The sequence below is a fragment of the Platichthys flesus genome, chromosome 11 (genome assembly GCF_949316205.1).
Source record: "Platichthys flesus chromosome 11, fPlaFle2.1, whole genome shotgun sequence".
Lineage (NCBI taxonomy): Eukaryota > Metazoa > Chordata > Actinopteri > Pleuronectiformes > Pleuronectidae > Platichthys > Platichthys flesus.
Window position 1 is genome coordinate 19,984,911 of NC_084955.1, and position 13,894 is coordinate 19,998,804.

A 13,894-nucleotide genomic window follows, 5' to 3' on the forward strand; every position below is an offset into this window, starting at 1 on the left:
CACCGCAGAAGTGACCAGAAGAGGAACAGCATGCTTCTGATGCAATTATAATAAACTGAAAAGTTACAGTGACAAGGATAAGGTTTTATTAGTATTATATTGCTCTCAATTCAGAAAGTTATCATATTACTTTATACGAAACAAGCATAAGCAAACATTTTCACATTATACATTCTTTTAAAAAAATACAAATCCTTCCCGATTCTTCACTCTTTGGGTGTCAAGACATTCCTTTGGAAGCATATTGTTTCCTCTCCCTCCGTTTTGTAAATATTGCCATAATGAGTTTCCAAAAACAGAAAAACGACAAACACACTGGCTTTACATTTGTGAACAAACTATCTGCTTCCAAACAAATGTCATCATCAGCGATTTGCTGACGTCAACCTCATCTACAGCTGCAAATTTGACTTCTCTCTGAGGATGTGCCAACAAACGAAATGTCAACGTTAAAATGTGTGAAAGGCTGAGATGATTACATAAAATGGAGTGAGCCTGAAATAAACATGTACCCATAAAGTGTGAAAGTAAAACAAGGAAAAGCTGCTTACATTTGACAAAAAAAAAAACAATTCTTAGAACAGAATCATTCATTCACGAGGAGCTCGATCAAACAAATCCAGTTTGGTTTTTAAACCAGATACATCAGAGGAAAAAACGGCACAAGAAGGTTTAACTGTGTTGCGACACACTACAAAGTCCATAGTAGCATGCATCAATGTCAACATTGGAAAGACAACTTTTGCCACTGACTTCTGCATATCAGGTTTGAGCCGAGTACGCCATGGTGGGAGGAATATATTCACTTTTTTGTCATAGGAGTCGGTGATTAAACTTGCGAATGCCACTTAAAATTGCATAGTTGTGTTCACTGACAGTATGCATGGATAAGGATGTGTTGATGGTATGAGCTGAACTCTTGGCAGTATTGTCATTAAGTGCCTTGATGGGTAGAATGGTGTGTAAACTATAACATTTCATGATCTAACGGATCAAACTTCAGATTTAGATGCTCCTGATATCAAATACTGCACATTTGGAATGGTTCAGAGCACATGGTCTTTTCTTTTTCTTTGAATCAGGGAAGCAACAAAAAAGCCAGATATAAAAAATAACATGTCAGTTTTGATCCTACAACCTGGAACTAAAACGTAGAATCACATCACCTGCACCTGTTGTGTAGCCATGTGTGTATATAATCTTTTTTAAATGCTGCATATCCACAACATTACAACTGGCACACAATACGAATCACAAGCTTTCTGTCTCAGGGTTTTTGCCTCCGTGGGATCTCCTGGTGGATGCGAGGCCCCTGAGACCTGGTGAAGAGGAGCGTGTCGTATCAATGTCAGACTGTCAAGGCAAAGAGAACAGTTAAAGTTGTAAGGCCAAGTAGCTATACACTCAGTATACAGGGCACAATGCCTTTGCTCTATCATCATTGCATTATGTCCCATGTGAAGCAATACTGTTAAATTATACTCTAAGCAGGGGGCTGTGTTACATATATAGTCTTGTTACAATGGGAACTGTACAGAAACCCAGCTGCTTGTAAAACTACAGCAAACACAATATTCTGCGTGAATGTAAATGAGGGGGGGTTGCAATGTCAGAGTGAATACATTAGTAATTCAAAAGTCTATACAAAAATACAAATTCTAGAATAATCTACAAGTTTCTCAAAGATGTTTACACTAAAATGTACCATATATACACTGTCGCCAGGACACCATCTTTTCAAATGCTACTTTACAGCAATTGTGTACAAAAAAAAGTCTGTAGTGGTGCTGCACCTCAGCTCACGAGAGCTGTCGGATTACTCACTTTACAAGTCAGTGTGCAATAAACAGGGAAGAGTGCAGCAAAAAACGTTGGGCCACTGCAAGTGTGTGTGTGTGTGTGTGTGTGTGTGTGTGGGGTGGGGGGGGCAACACACGTTTGAGCGACAAATCAAGGGACCTAGGATCAGTTATGACTTGATGCATCCCTGAGAGGGCCACAGCCCTTTAAAACACGGGATGTCGACAGTAGACTGTTACTGTTTTCATTGTGGACAACTTCTGCAAACAAGCAGATCCTAGAGGATTAATTTGCTTCACTCTGCATCGACCGTCGGTGCCTCTTTCCTCGACAACTTGCTTTTAGCCTAACCCATTACGTTCACAAAAAGACAATTCAGTAACAAACATTTTCAACTTGCAATGATTGAAATAAATTAATAGATTTTTCTGCTATCTTGATAACAACAGTATTACATGTATAATGAAAGAATCAAGCATTTAAATAAATTAACATGTACAAATTTAAATTAATTTTAAGTTACAGGCAACTTATTGACGTGATGATTTCACTCAAAGAGACTGATCACAGGTTCTTACCTCAGTAAGTGAACATCTGTCAGAACAAGTAGGAAAGAATCAACACATTTGTCTGGACTACACTGGTCTTCCTAGAAAACAAAAATACTGAAGAATTCACTTCATCTTGTTTGACGGCCATATGCGGGGCTGCGTGGACAAACCCTTCAAATTCTTGCTGGGAACAATGCTTGATAAAATTATAGCAATTTCTTCTAACATACAGTGCATTCTGGTCAGTTGCAAACCAGCTTTAAGCGTTTGTTAGGGATCTGTAGTACAGTACAAGGATATACAGACACGTTTGTTTTCCTGCTCAGGCGTGAGACCTTGGAGCCAGAAAACCGGGACTCTTCAGTTATCAGTGCTTAGACAACACTCAGGGTTATTATATACAGTTTGATTATGTCTTTTCAACAAAGGATCTACTGCTTTTTCCCTGCATTAATTAGCATTAACATTGCTAAATCTCAATAAGCAAACTAATCCTGTTTCTAAAAACGCAACTACTGCAATGTCTCACCAGAGAAGGTCATCAGAGTTTATGTATACATGTTACACAATGCCACACAGAACAGAATGCACTGCAGGTACAGGGGCTCCAAGCACACGCTGTATCAGGAGAAAGACAAGGCGTCACCGAGGTGTGGGTGGAATTGGTGACTGGGGATAAGTGGGTGCAACAGACAAACACACGGTGCCAGACTCAGAAGGCAGCTCTTTTAAGGATTGCCCTCGGTGGCCATGTTGAATTCATCCGTGACCAGCAGCAGAGCCTCAATGTTGGCAGTTGTCCCAGGGCTCTGCAGGGAGAGGAAGTCCGAGACGTCCATGCTGCTTAGACCTTCAGCCGAGGGAGGGTTGGACGTGGAGAAAGTCTGAGCTGAGGACGACGAAGAAGAAGAAGGGGCGGCCTCCAGGCTCACCTCACCTGCTGTGGAGGAAGACTTGGGGAGACAGGACGACGGAGATGGAAGGCGGGGAGGCTCTGGGGGCTGTGGTAGTGGGGGAGGAGGGGGCTCTGGTGCTTGCTGCGGTGCTGGGGCTGAAACAATGGAGGAGGCACTCTTTGAACTCTTCTCTTTAGCAGCGTCCCTGCAGGCACATTGGCACTGGCAGGATTCCTCCTGTTTGATGATGATGACGGGCAGGCTGAGGCCGATCTGTTGGACTGAGTTACCTGAAATAGATGGAGAAACGTTCACAGCGAAAACAAGTGATGGTTGATAACAATTCATTTACCTTCCAGTAAATAAAAAGTTTAGGTCAAAATCCGGAGGTGATAACTGCTTAGTAGGAGAAATCAGTTGTTGGCTTAATGCCACATGTACTCCGACAGTTGGTCATTAGTTGTTCCAAGCAGCATCTTAACGGTGAAATATTTGAGAACAACTGTAATCAGATACAGATACTTTTCATGCATTACTCTTAAGAAGATATTCAGGATAATATACAAAACAATAAGTTGAATAATTGATTTGTTGATCAGTAGGAATTACATCTAGTTAATCAGTAAGAAAAATTTCAAACATTCTCAGATTTACATTTTTTCTGATGTGTGAGCTTTTTGTATACATTTTAAAATTGTTAAAGGTAATATTTATTGGCTGTTTGACAACATTAAAAGACTCTTGACATCTGGGAAATTCAAATTCCAGTTGATCATTTATGACTTTTTTAAAACTAAATCATTAATAGAAAATATTCACTAACCATTAAACCAAACAAATTATTAACCTAAATGCTAAAACAAATGTACAATTCAGCTTGTATGAAAGTTATGCATAAAAGTCAGTATCTTAATAGTTCACGACACTTACCAGCATTTCCTCCAACTGGTATGGCTGTAGTGAAGAAAACCTTTTCCACTTTTGGAGCTCCTTTTTGTGACTGTGAACACACATAAATTCAAGCAAATTAAAAAAAGCTGGGGAAACATTACAGATGCATGAAGTTGTTTTCTGCTGTATCAAAGGGATGTGGCTGATATATTATGCTGAATTAATTATTGGCTTAATTACTGACGTTAGTTTGGGAATCCCCAATGCAAAAAAGAGTGTGTTTCTTAACTGGATAACGCATCATCAAATGAGGTCTAGGACAGATCAAGTCACCACATGTTAATAGTGTGGGAGCATCACTCACAGATTCTGGGTTCTGCTGGCTACTGGCAGCACTGCTCAGGATCCACTGGAGGTTCTGGTCAGACATGACCAAGCTGGGCTGCAGCAGGTTCTGCGTGGGTGCTATGGTGATGGTGGCTGGGGCGGGAGCGAGACTAGGGACCGAGTTGGGGACAGGGTTGTTGGCCAAAGGCACAGGTTGAGCCACAGCGGCCAAAGCGTCTGTTGTGGTGGCTGCAACAACAGACGCGGCAGCAGTGCCTGGTATAGAGGTGGTGGTCAGTGCTGGAGCCGCTACAGGCGGAGCAGGATCGGGCGGTGGTAGGGGAGTGGTCTGGGTGGCGCTGTCCGTCTGCAGGAATGTGGGTGGCAGTGTCATGAAGTGCTGCGAGGGGGCCGGGCTTGGTGCTGGGCCAGAAGCCTGAGCGGGCACTTCTGAGACCTGCTGAGTCCCGGTTAATTGCATGAAAGGTTTGGCGGAGGCGACAGAAGTGGTGACAGATGCAGAGGTGGAGGCATGAGAGAACGAGCCCTTGCTGAGCTGGGAAAAAGCCTCCATGTCACAAGCTGTGTGGGAACAGGACGATGAAGAGGTAGGAGTGATAGTGAAAGAGATGAGAGTCGAGGCATCATTCCCTCCCGTTTCGCCATGGCTCTCTGCGGGGGGGGAATAAAAACTCCTTCAGAACAAGCACCTTTGATGTCATTTTAACTGACAGGATTTTTAAATGTTCTTACCATTGTGATGGGCATCGTCTTGGCTGACACTATTTTCAGGACTCTGGAACATGAGCTCAAAGATTTTCACAGGTGTCACATTGTTTAGGTCCAAATTTTGAGCCTGTAAAAATATTTAATTAATACATTAAAATACTACAGAGTATTATAACAGCCAGAAACTTGTTTTTCTAATTACACAAAATGAAAACTGAGTTAAGATGTCAAAAGTCTTTAAAATGGACATCGTAAACATCTCAGTTGCTTTACATCTTCAATCCCGAAGCAGAGGCCACACTTACATTATGGATGTTCTCTCGTAGATCTGAGTCTGTAGAGATGAGACTCAAGTCACTGAGGCACAGCGAGTGATTTGCATCCTGTAATTAAAGAGATGAAAAGTTCCTAATTAAAGTTGCCACTGCTGCACTCAAGTGCTGAGTCATGCGGGCAAAATAGGAGTGAAACTGCAACACTTACTGTAAGTCACTATAAAAGACTTATTCAAAAATCACCAGTTTAGTAAACTAGTTAATTAATGACGACAAATGAAAAACCATTAAGTATAATAAATGAATCCATTGTAGTGCGAACCCCTCTAACCTTTGACTGACATGCTCCATGTCATGTGACTGAGAGCTCATGTGACTGAGAGCTAAATATTATGCAAGAATGATAGTGTCATTTTGCGCCCAATTGGAGAACAAGAGCAATGTGGTGAAATCAAGAGACGAAAGTGTGCGACGATGACAAGTAGCGGTGCAGTGACTTACTTCAGAGAGGGTGACGCTGAAGGTCTGTCCTTTGTCGTGGCCCCGGATGTGACTCTTCAGGCTGTACTGGCTGCTAAAAGTCTTCTCACAGCCGTCACTGGGACAGCCGAATGGCTTCTCCCCTACAGAGACAGCGGGGAGGAATACACAATGTGAAGGAAAACGTAAACGCTGATCTTAACTGTCAGGCAGAAGAAATTAGCCAGGGGTAAAACCTGAGACACTCTCTCTACGTCAGTCATTATCCATTGATTAGTTTATGACTTGTTTCTTTGTAATTTTATTGATTTACAGCATCTACATGACTGAGCACAGGATCTATCGTTTCACTTTTGTTTTGACATGAGGTTCTATTTTATGTGTAGAATTTAAAACAAAAGGTCAATTCTCCCTCATTTGAACATAACCAAGGAAACACATATTAGAGACCACCCTAACAGATACGAGTAGCTGGTTATCTGCTCCGTGGAAACATTGACACGGCGCTCCTGTCCCTGAACAAGCTCTTGAGCAAAGAACTGGACCTCAGCTGTCACAAACTGGAATCCTTCTTTTGGGGAAGTCATTTGTCCAAGTACACATGAACACACCCTTTAAAGTGTCTGCTCTTTTATCTACACGTATAAACAGACTGCGGAAATAAAGAACTAGTGAATAGAATACCAAAAATCTATTTGCTTAGGCTACTCAACTTTAACTAGTTTGAAAATAAACATGTCCCTGTTCAATCTACTAAAGACAATCCAAGATTACATAACAAACCCTAATCTGTACCTGTGTGAGTCCGTACATGAGTTCTTAGGTGATGACTTGCAGCAAAAGCTTTTCCACAGCCGTCATGGTCACACCTGAGGACATAAATGGTAAAAACACACATTTTGACATAATGCAAATAGCCAGTGATGATTTTAAAGACATAGGATACATATTTTTAATCGAAGATGGGGAAAATTGGCTCAACTCAAGATTATCTTCAAGTTTTAGTATGTAAGAAAGATCTTATCACAATATTGTTGTGGTGTCTTCTACGGTAATGCTGTAGCTTGAGTTTTCATGAAACTTTCCTGTCTTAATTTTCTCTTTTATCTCCCTCCCACTCCTGACGTACTTGTGTGCACGGCTGCAGTTTCGCAAACATTAGCATGTGTGCTGCTGCCGGCTACTACTCCTACGCTTTGTGCTGTGTGTGTCTACCTAACCGAAAGTGGGTGTAACTCTATTCTAGCCACATGATTGGTTTGGTGCGAGGCGATTCTCATCATCATTGGCTGTTTGTGTTATCTTTCAAATCATAGATGGAATGAGTTCTATCCATGTTGTATGTCCTATATTCCCATCGAGGAAATGTTATTATGCAATAATTATCTTTATGGTTTTATCGCCCGCCCTACTTACAACTACAAACAACTGAGCAACCCGGGAACATCTACTACGTTATAAAAATCACTGCTTCTTCATCTTCTACTCGGAGTGAGTTTATCCTGTTGTGAAAATGGAAATACTCACCGGAATGGCTTCTCCCCAGTGTGCGTTCGAATGTGCTTCCTCAGGTCGCTGAGTGTGGTAAAGTACTTTGTGCATCCCTCTGAATCACAGTTGAAAGTCTTGCCTGTGTGAAGTCTCTGGTGTGCTTTTAGTCTGCGGAGACAATCAAGGTTGTTTAATTTAGCCACGATGCGAAAACACAGTGGATTTAAGCAGCATGTGTTGATTGCTGCTGTACTTAATTTAATATGTCTACAAAGCATAAAAAAAGAGATGGTCGAGTGCACATTAAGATGACGACAGAATCAATTCAGACGGGGGAGACGCCAGGGCAAAGGAACACACTCTAGGTGGTGGTTGTATAAGAGGATCTGTGGGCATGGAGGAGGCAAGGGGAAAGTAATGTTATTGAAAAGACAATCCACCCATGTGTGCCACTGCTTTGCTACCCTAAGTAACATCCTCTGACAAGGACTTGATGCCAGTGGCACGGCTCTGCCAAGCCCCAGACATGTTGTCATGGCGACGGAGCCAATACGGACCACAGGGCACTGACGTGAACTCGGAGCAAAATCTAAAAAGGTGAAGATCCTCTGTAGGGAGAACTGATCTGGCACTGAGCAAAAGAGAGATACAGCAAAATTATCGTTTTTGTTTTTTTACGATGGCGACAGCTTTGAGGGGGCTATCAGAGTCATTGTGGTCTTGGTTGCTGCTGTCATACTCCATCAAGAAATCCACTGTGTCACATGTTGCCTTTTCTCTGTCACTTGAGCGTAGTGTAGTCAAGAACATGTTATATACTCATTATCTGCTGCACCAATCTCACATCACTCAGCCAGTAGATTGAACTTATTTTTTTAATAAGATATAGAGTGTATTAGATGACCAAGCAAATCTTTTTGCCCAAAATTTGTTTTAACTTTATTGCAATGTAAAATAAAAACTGCAGCATTTAGAAAAATGCATAGTGACTGGTGCAATGTTCCCACACTGTGTGTAGATCAGATGAGTGATTAGAGAGCAGTTCCCTGAAATAATGTTCTGTTTTTTCTTCGTATTGTTCCGTTTACTCATCGTGTGCACTGACTCTGTGCATCTTGCACCTCTGATCAAATAGATTTCCTTCTTACAATAAAAAAGATAACATGAGGGATTTTAAGCTGCTCAAAAACAGGGCCTGAGGTCAGAATCAACTTTCCACCACATAAAACTATCATATATAAAAACAGTGAAATACAATGATAAATTGATATTTCTGTCCAGCAGCATCACTTGTTGTGGCACCCACTTCATGGTGGAGCCTGTCGTGACTTTGTATTGTCATAAAAGAACACCAAGAGTAGAAATAAAACCACAAAGCTGCATGTAGACTCACCTGTACAGTGTGTTGAAGGCTTTCTCACAGCCTTGCACGTCACACTCAAACGGCTTCTCCTTGGTGTGAACGCGGACGTGGATCTTGAGACTGTAAGAGGTGAGGAAGGCCTTTCCACAGCCCTGTTGATTACACACAAATGTGTACTCGCCCCTGTGAGTCTTCTGGTGTGTCCGCAGGTTTCCCGCCGTACTGTACGTCCTTGTGCAGCCCTCAAACATGCACTGGTAGCGCTTCACCTGAAGGAAGAGGTGAAGATCATTATTTAAACAATGTGAACAGAATGCAGCGGTACTGTATGAAATCACAATGAAGATAAGGAAGTAAACTAGTGCCTCATGTTGAGAAGCCAGGGAGAAAGTCATTTGATAATTCAGCTCAGCAAAACCCAACATCGCCATACAATGAAGTGACAGTCTGAGTGAATGTGACCTTTCAGAGGGGACCTCAACTCAATGACTCAGCCAGCCGTCAGCACATGAAGCGGGTGAGCACAAAGGACAGCGATGATGCCTAACCCCCAGTGCACTACATCCCATCCAATGTGTTTCACAGCACCGATCTCCTCTGCAGTATGGCAGTCTCCTGCACTCCTCTCACACTGAACCCCCGGGGCAGCGTGAATAAATGCAGTCCATTCTGTTCTTCGAAAACGCTACCCAGTGCTGAACACAAAGCAAGAGGGAGACAGCTTGTGGTCCACCACCTCGAGAGGACAAGCTACATTCTCAGCTGACACTATTCATGTGACTCAATGTCTTAATCTTCTTAGATATAATAATAATTACAATTTCCAACCGTAACATTTCCCATTCAGATGACTTCAATAATAAAAGACCACAGATTAGACCGAGACAAACTTTGGCAGCATAGTTTATTTAAGAAAAGCAAAGAGACCACCAAAACAAAAGATCTTTTGATAACAGGCCTAATACATAATACGAATTTATGTGAATGTACCACAAAAAGCAAATAATATGTATGTGCGACATCAAAATTTGTCAAAATCACAAGATTGAGTTTAACTTTGCCTGTGTTTTCTAGCTTCTAGGGTGTGTACTTCTGAGTAAAAATACTACAGTATCATAAGTATCTGGTCTACTTTATTGACCCCTCGGAAATTCCTAAAGCACTACCAACCAATAATAGCAGCACAATAACAGTGATCCAACAGAACTTACCAACACCAAGCAAATACAGTGTGTGATGTTCAGCATTACCACTAAAAACCGGCCTTTTGCTTGTTTAGTGATACTATGGCTGGTGGGTTAAGACCCAGGCACAATACTCTACTAAGACCGAACACTGTGCCCTCAATCTCAAGTAAACAAATCATGTTCACTCAAAAGAAGGAATATGACACATCACCATGAATCTGGCCCTTTCCTTATGACTCAGAACCAACTGAGCAGTGTCGGGCAATTTTGTCGATGATCCAGTCTCGATGTAAATATAAACCATTTGTGAAGGTTGTTATTGGCGACAGATAAGAAAAGGGACTGCAAACTTTTGCACCCTGCCTCATATTTGTCTCTCCCAGTGCATACTTACTGTGAGATGGTTTTGTTGTCCATTTCTGCTAATTAGGCTAGGATAGGTTTCATAACATGGCAAATTCACCACAGGAAGATCACTGTGGGTTGTGAGTAGGGCAAATACAGATCACCGTCTACCAAGCAAAAATAATAATAATAACCATCTACAGTTCCATGGAGCTGGAACGACTAAGCGATCTTACACACAAAACAAAGCCTGAGGATGTGTCACAACAGGGTTATGGAGAACCACCTACAGCTCAACATCAGCAAACAAAGGAAGTGTTGTGGGAATTCAGGAGATCCAGGACTCCCAATACTCCTCTTTCCACGAGGGGAAATGCGGGAGAATGTGCAGAAGTAGAAATATCCGGGTTGTCTACTTTAACAGCAAACTGGACTGAACCAAGGACTCAAGAGCTCTCAGCAGTAAGGGTAACAGTTGCATCTTTTTTTCTGCTGAGGCTCCGGTACATAAACATCTGTGACACCATGTGGGCAACAATGTTTTATTAGTCTACGGTGGCCAACACTATTTTCTATGCTGTCGTCTGCTGGGGCATTATCCTGAGGGTGACGGACATTAACATCCTCAACAAAATGATTCAGAGGGCTGGCTCAGTCCTGTGGGTGGGAGCTGGACCCTTTGCATTTACTTGCTAAGAGGAGGATGTTGTCAAATCTCCTCTCCATCATGGACAACATCTTCCACCCTTCACACAGTGTTCTGGTTAGCTAGAGGAACACATTCAGCCAGAGGCTCAGACCTGCTGAGTTTTCAAGTGAAGGCCACAGGGGGAACTTCTGTGACTATTCAATTCCTCCCTTCTCTGCCCAGCGCCATCAGTGCTCTAAGGTTAATTTACTGTGGAGCCATTTTACACATTTCATCAGGTTACCTTCAAACATCATGGTTCATTTTATTGTAAGATTACTCTTAGGCTACTTAGTTTGCACCTGTCAATACTCGAAATCTCTAAAATTTTCACATTTCTCTACTCACTTCCTGTTCATTATCATATTGATTTTTTCACTTATTTACCTCTTTTTTCCAGACTGTGTTGAGCAATCCTAACAGAACAGTTTCCCTGTGGCGATCGTTCAATTCATGCACATGTGTTCTTACTATGCATTCCAGGAGTAAGTTATCTTGTCAATGGAACATTCACATTTCATCAATATGAGGGAGCTCCACATACTTTACATCTGGAATAGAGGCACTTATTTAGTCTTACCTCTCGCTGCTTTGTCTCTGGGCACTCAGAGTGCAAGGTGAGAGTGGCCCCCTCTATATTGCGTGGCATGGGAGTCGAGCCTGGATTTATTGTGAACTGGATCTGGTCGGCAGAAATGGTGTGGTGCACATAACCCTGTGACATGGCATCCGGGTCCGTCATGAATACCATCGAGCCATCCTCGTCAGCTTCCCCCTCTGTTAAGAAGATGATACCATCTTCATCCCTTCCACAGTGAAGCTCCTCTTCGCCCTCTTCATCCAGCCGGATGGGGTCCCGCTCTATGAGCACTGTGGTGCGGTCGTACACGCGTCCAGATGACGACGAAGGCTCAGCGATCTTGTCGTCTTCTTCTTCTTCGTCGTCATCGTCCCGCTCCAGGTGATCCACCTCCACCTCAAAGAACATGGGAGCCCCCTTTTGAGGGCCATTGTCACTCATGGTCCTTGGTGCCTATCCTTCCTGGGCAAGGAGGACTGCACACTTAAACGGTTACAGCCTGAAGAAAAAAACAATCAGTGAGTAAAAGGACTTGTTTTGTTCTTAATTTGGATTAGCTGTAGTTTGTTTATTCTAATTAAGATGGGCTTTTTGTGGCGCACGTTCCAAGGACAAACCAATTAAAAATACTTCACATCAGACATAAAAAGAGATGGGATATAATATGCAAATCAACATATTTAGTGAATTCATGTAATTAGGGCTGGGCAACAAAACAATATCAATTACTATCGCAATAAAATAACCACGGTTCAATGTATATATTGATACATTGCTTTTGCATTGTGCAAACACAGGGAGGAGGTGTAGCACATGACTGATCCAGTGTTTGTCATTCTCTGCACATAAATAAATATCCTACACACAGGAGCAGAAGTCAGATGACATGTATTGCTGGTAATCATTGATATCGACTGATGTGAACAATTTGATCTTGATATCATTTGAAGCCATTAAGTTTCCATATCTTCAAACCTGTCTGGAGCAAATCTGTGAGTTTATCATAACATGACACCTGCCAATCTGTCATCTCACTAATGACTGGCTGTAAATGCATGGACATTCCCCCGTCTACTCGTTAACACACCTAATAATTGTCAAGCACTTAAAAACACAACGAGCCTTCTCGATGAACCACATTAGTCCCGATGGGAGGGGAACTAACATCCGGAGCTAGAAGTTTCTCAAGCCAGTGTCAGAAGTCACGAGACAGCGGCGGCGGCTACAGTCTGCAAACTAATCAACACGATCGATGATTTCCTTTTGATTAAATCTCCTAGTATCACGAAATCAAACATGAGCAACTTGTAGAAAGATGTCACATTACAAGACAACGTAAGGCAACTTCTCTGTCCCTGCTCGTTAACAGCAGGATAAACACAGACAGACACACACACAAAAGGGCAACTTTACCTGACCCGTCTGACTCAATGTTACTGTTAGCTGAGTGAGTAACAGTCGGGTGGCTCGTTATTTCACAGTATACATATTGGTTCCCCACAGCTAGCTAGCGGCTAAACACAGATACCAACCCGTTCGCTATACGCGTCTTTTAAACGACACGTCCGCCGTTATTCGCATATTTAAAACGCTACGATGCTCAAACTCGGAGCTAACATGTCAGTCACGTTTCTGTCGTTAGCCCCAGCCCCAGATAGGTAAACTCGATAAACGTTAGCTTGCCGGCTAGGTCGACTAGCAGCAGTTTTAGCTCAACGTTAGCTTTGCGCTAGGGTAGCTAGCGCCGTTAGCCGGGCTCACAGTCGACAGCTGATGTGTGACCCAGTCTCCTCTGCGGAGGCACCTCAGTTATCCCGGGATAAAGAGTCGCGCTAGCAGGAGCAGTCGTGGTAGAACGTTTACCTGAGCTCAGATGTAAAGCTCGTCCCTGTGCGGAGGATGTTTCGCTCACTCTTGTATCCCCTCCCTGTTCCACCTCTCAGCGTCAGGAACTCACAGCGATTCCAGATGAATTATGGGAAATTAAATATCATCGGGCATTTTCTACACATTGTTTGTACATTTCAATGAAACGCATGTTGTTCAGTGATGTGGATATTTTTACGCACAGATAAACTTAACACACTCATTTATTGTGGACGCGCTAAACGCCGCATTTCAGGGCAACTCGCAAAGTGGAGAAATGTCGTTCTCCCTAATAGACATAAGTGCATTTGCACGCATCTGGAAGTTGAATCGCAGGGCAGATGGGGACAGATGTTCAAGTTCTCCTCCTCCGACTTAAAGATGGCAACACACACCAACACAAACACACACATATGTGAGGACTA

The 13,894-nt window shown here is 42.6% G+C and overlaps 1 protein-coding gene across 1 annotated transcript; it reads right to left on the reverse strand.

Annotated features, from left to right (window-relative positions):
• Positions 1–63: 63 nt before the first annotated feature.
• On the reverse strand, positions 64–13,542 carry mtf1 (metal-regulatory transcription factor 1). Its single transcript, XM_062399758.1, has 11 exons — positions 13,467–13,542; positions 11,604–12,102; positions 8,834–9,072; positions 7,477–7,608; positions 6,745–6,818; positions 5,971–6,092; positions 5,500–5,577; positions 5,219–5,321; positions 4,503–5,137; positions 4,178–4,247; positions 64–3,537 (listed from the first exon to the last, which is right to left on the reverse strand). Exons 2-11 carry the CDS (start codon positions 12,042–12,044, stop codon positions 3,080–3,082), a joined length of 2,352 nt encoding a protein of 783 aa, XP_062255742.1. The 5' UTR covers positions 12,045–12,102; positions 13,467–13,542; the 3' UTR covers positions 64–3,079.
• Between the last annotated feature and the right edge of the window lie 352 nt (positions 13,543–13,894).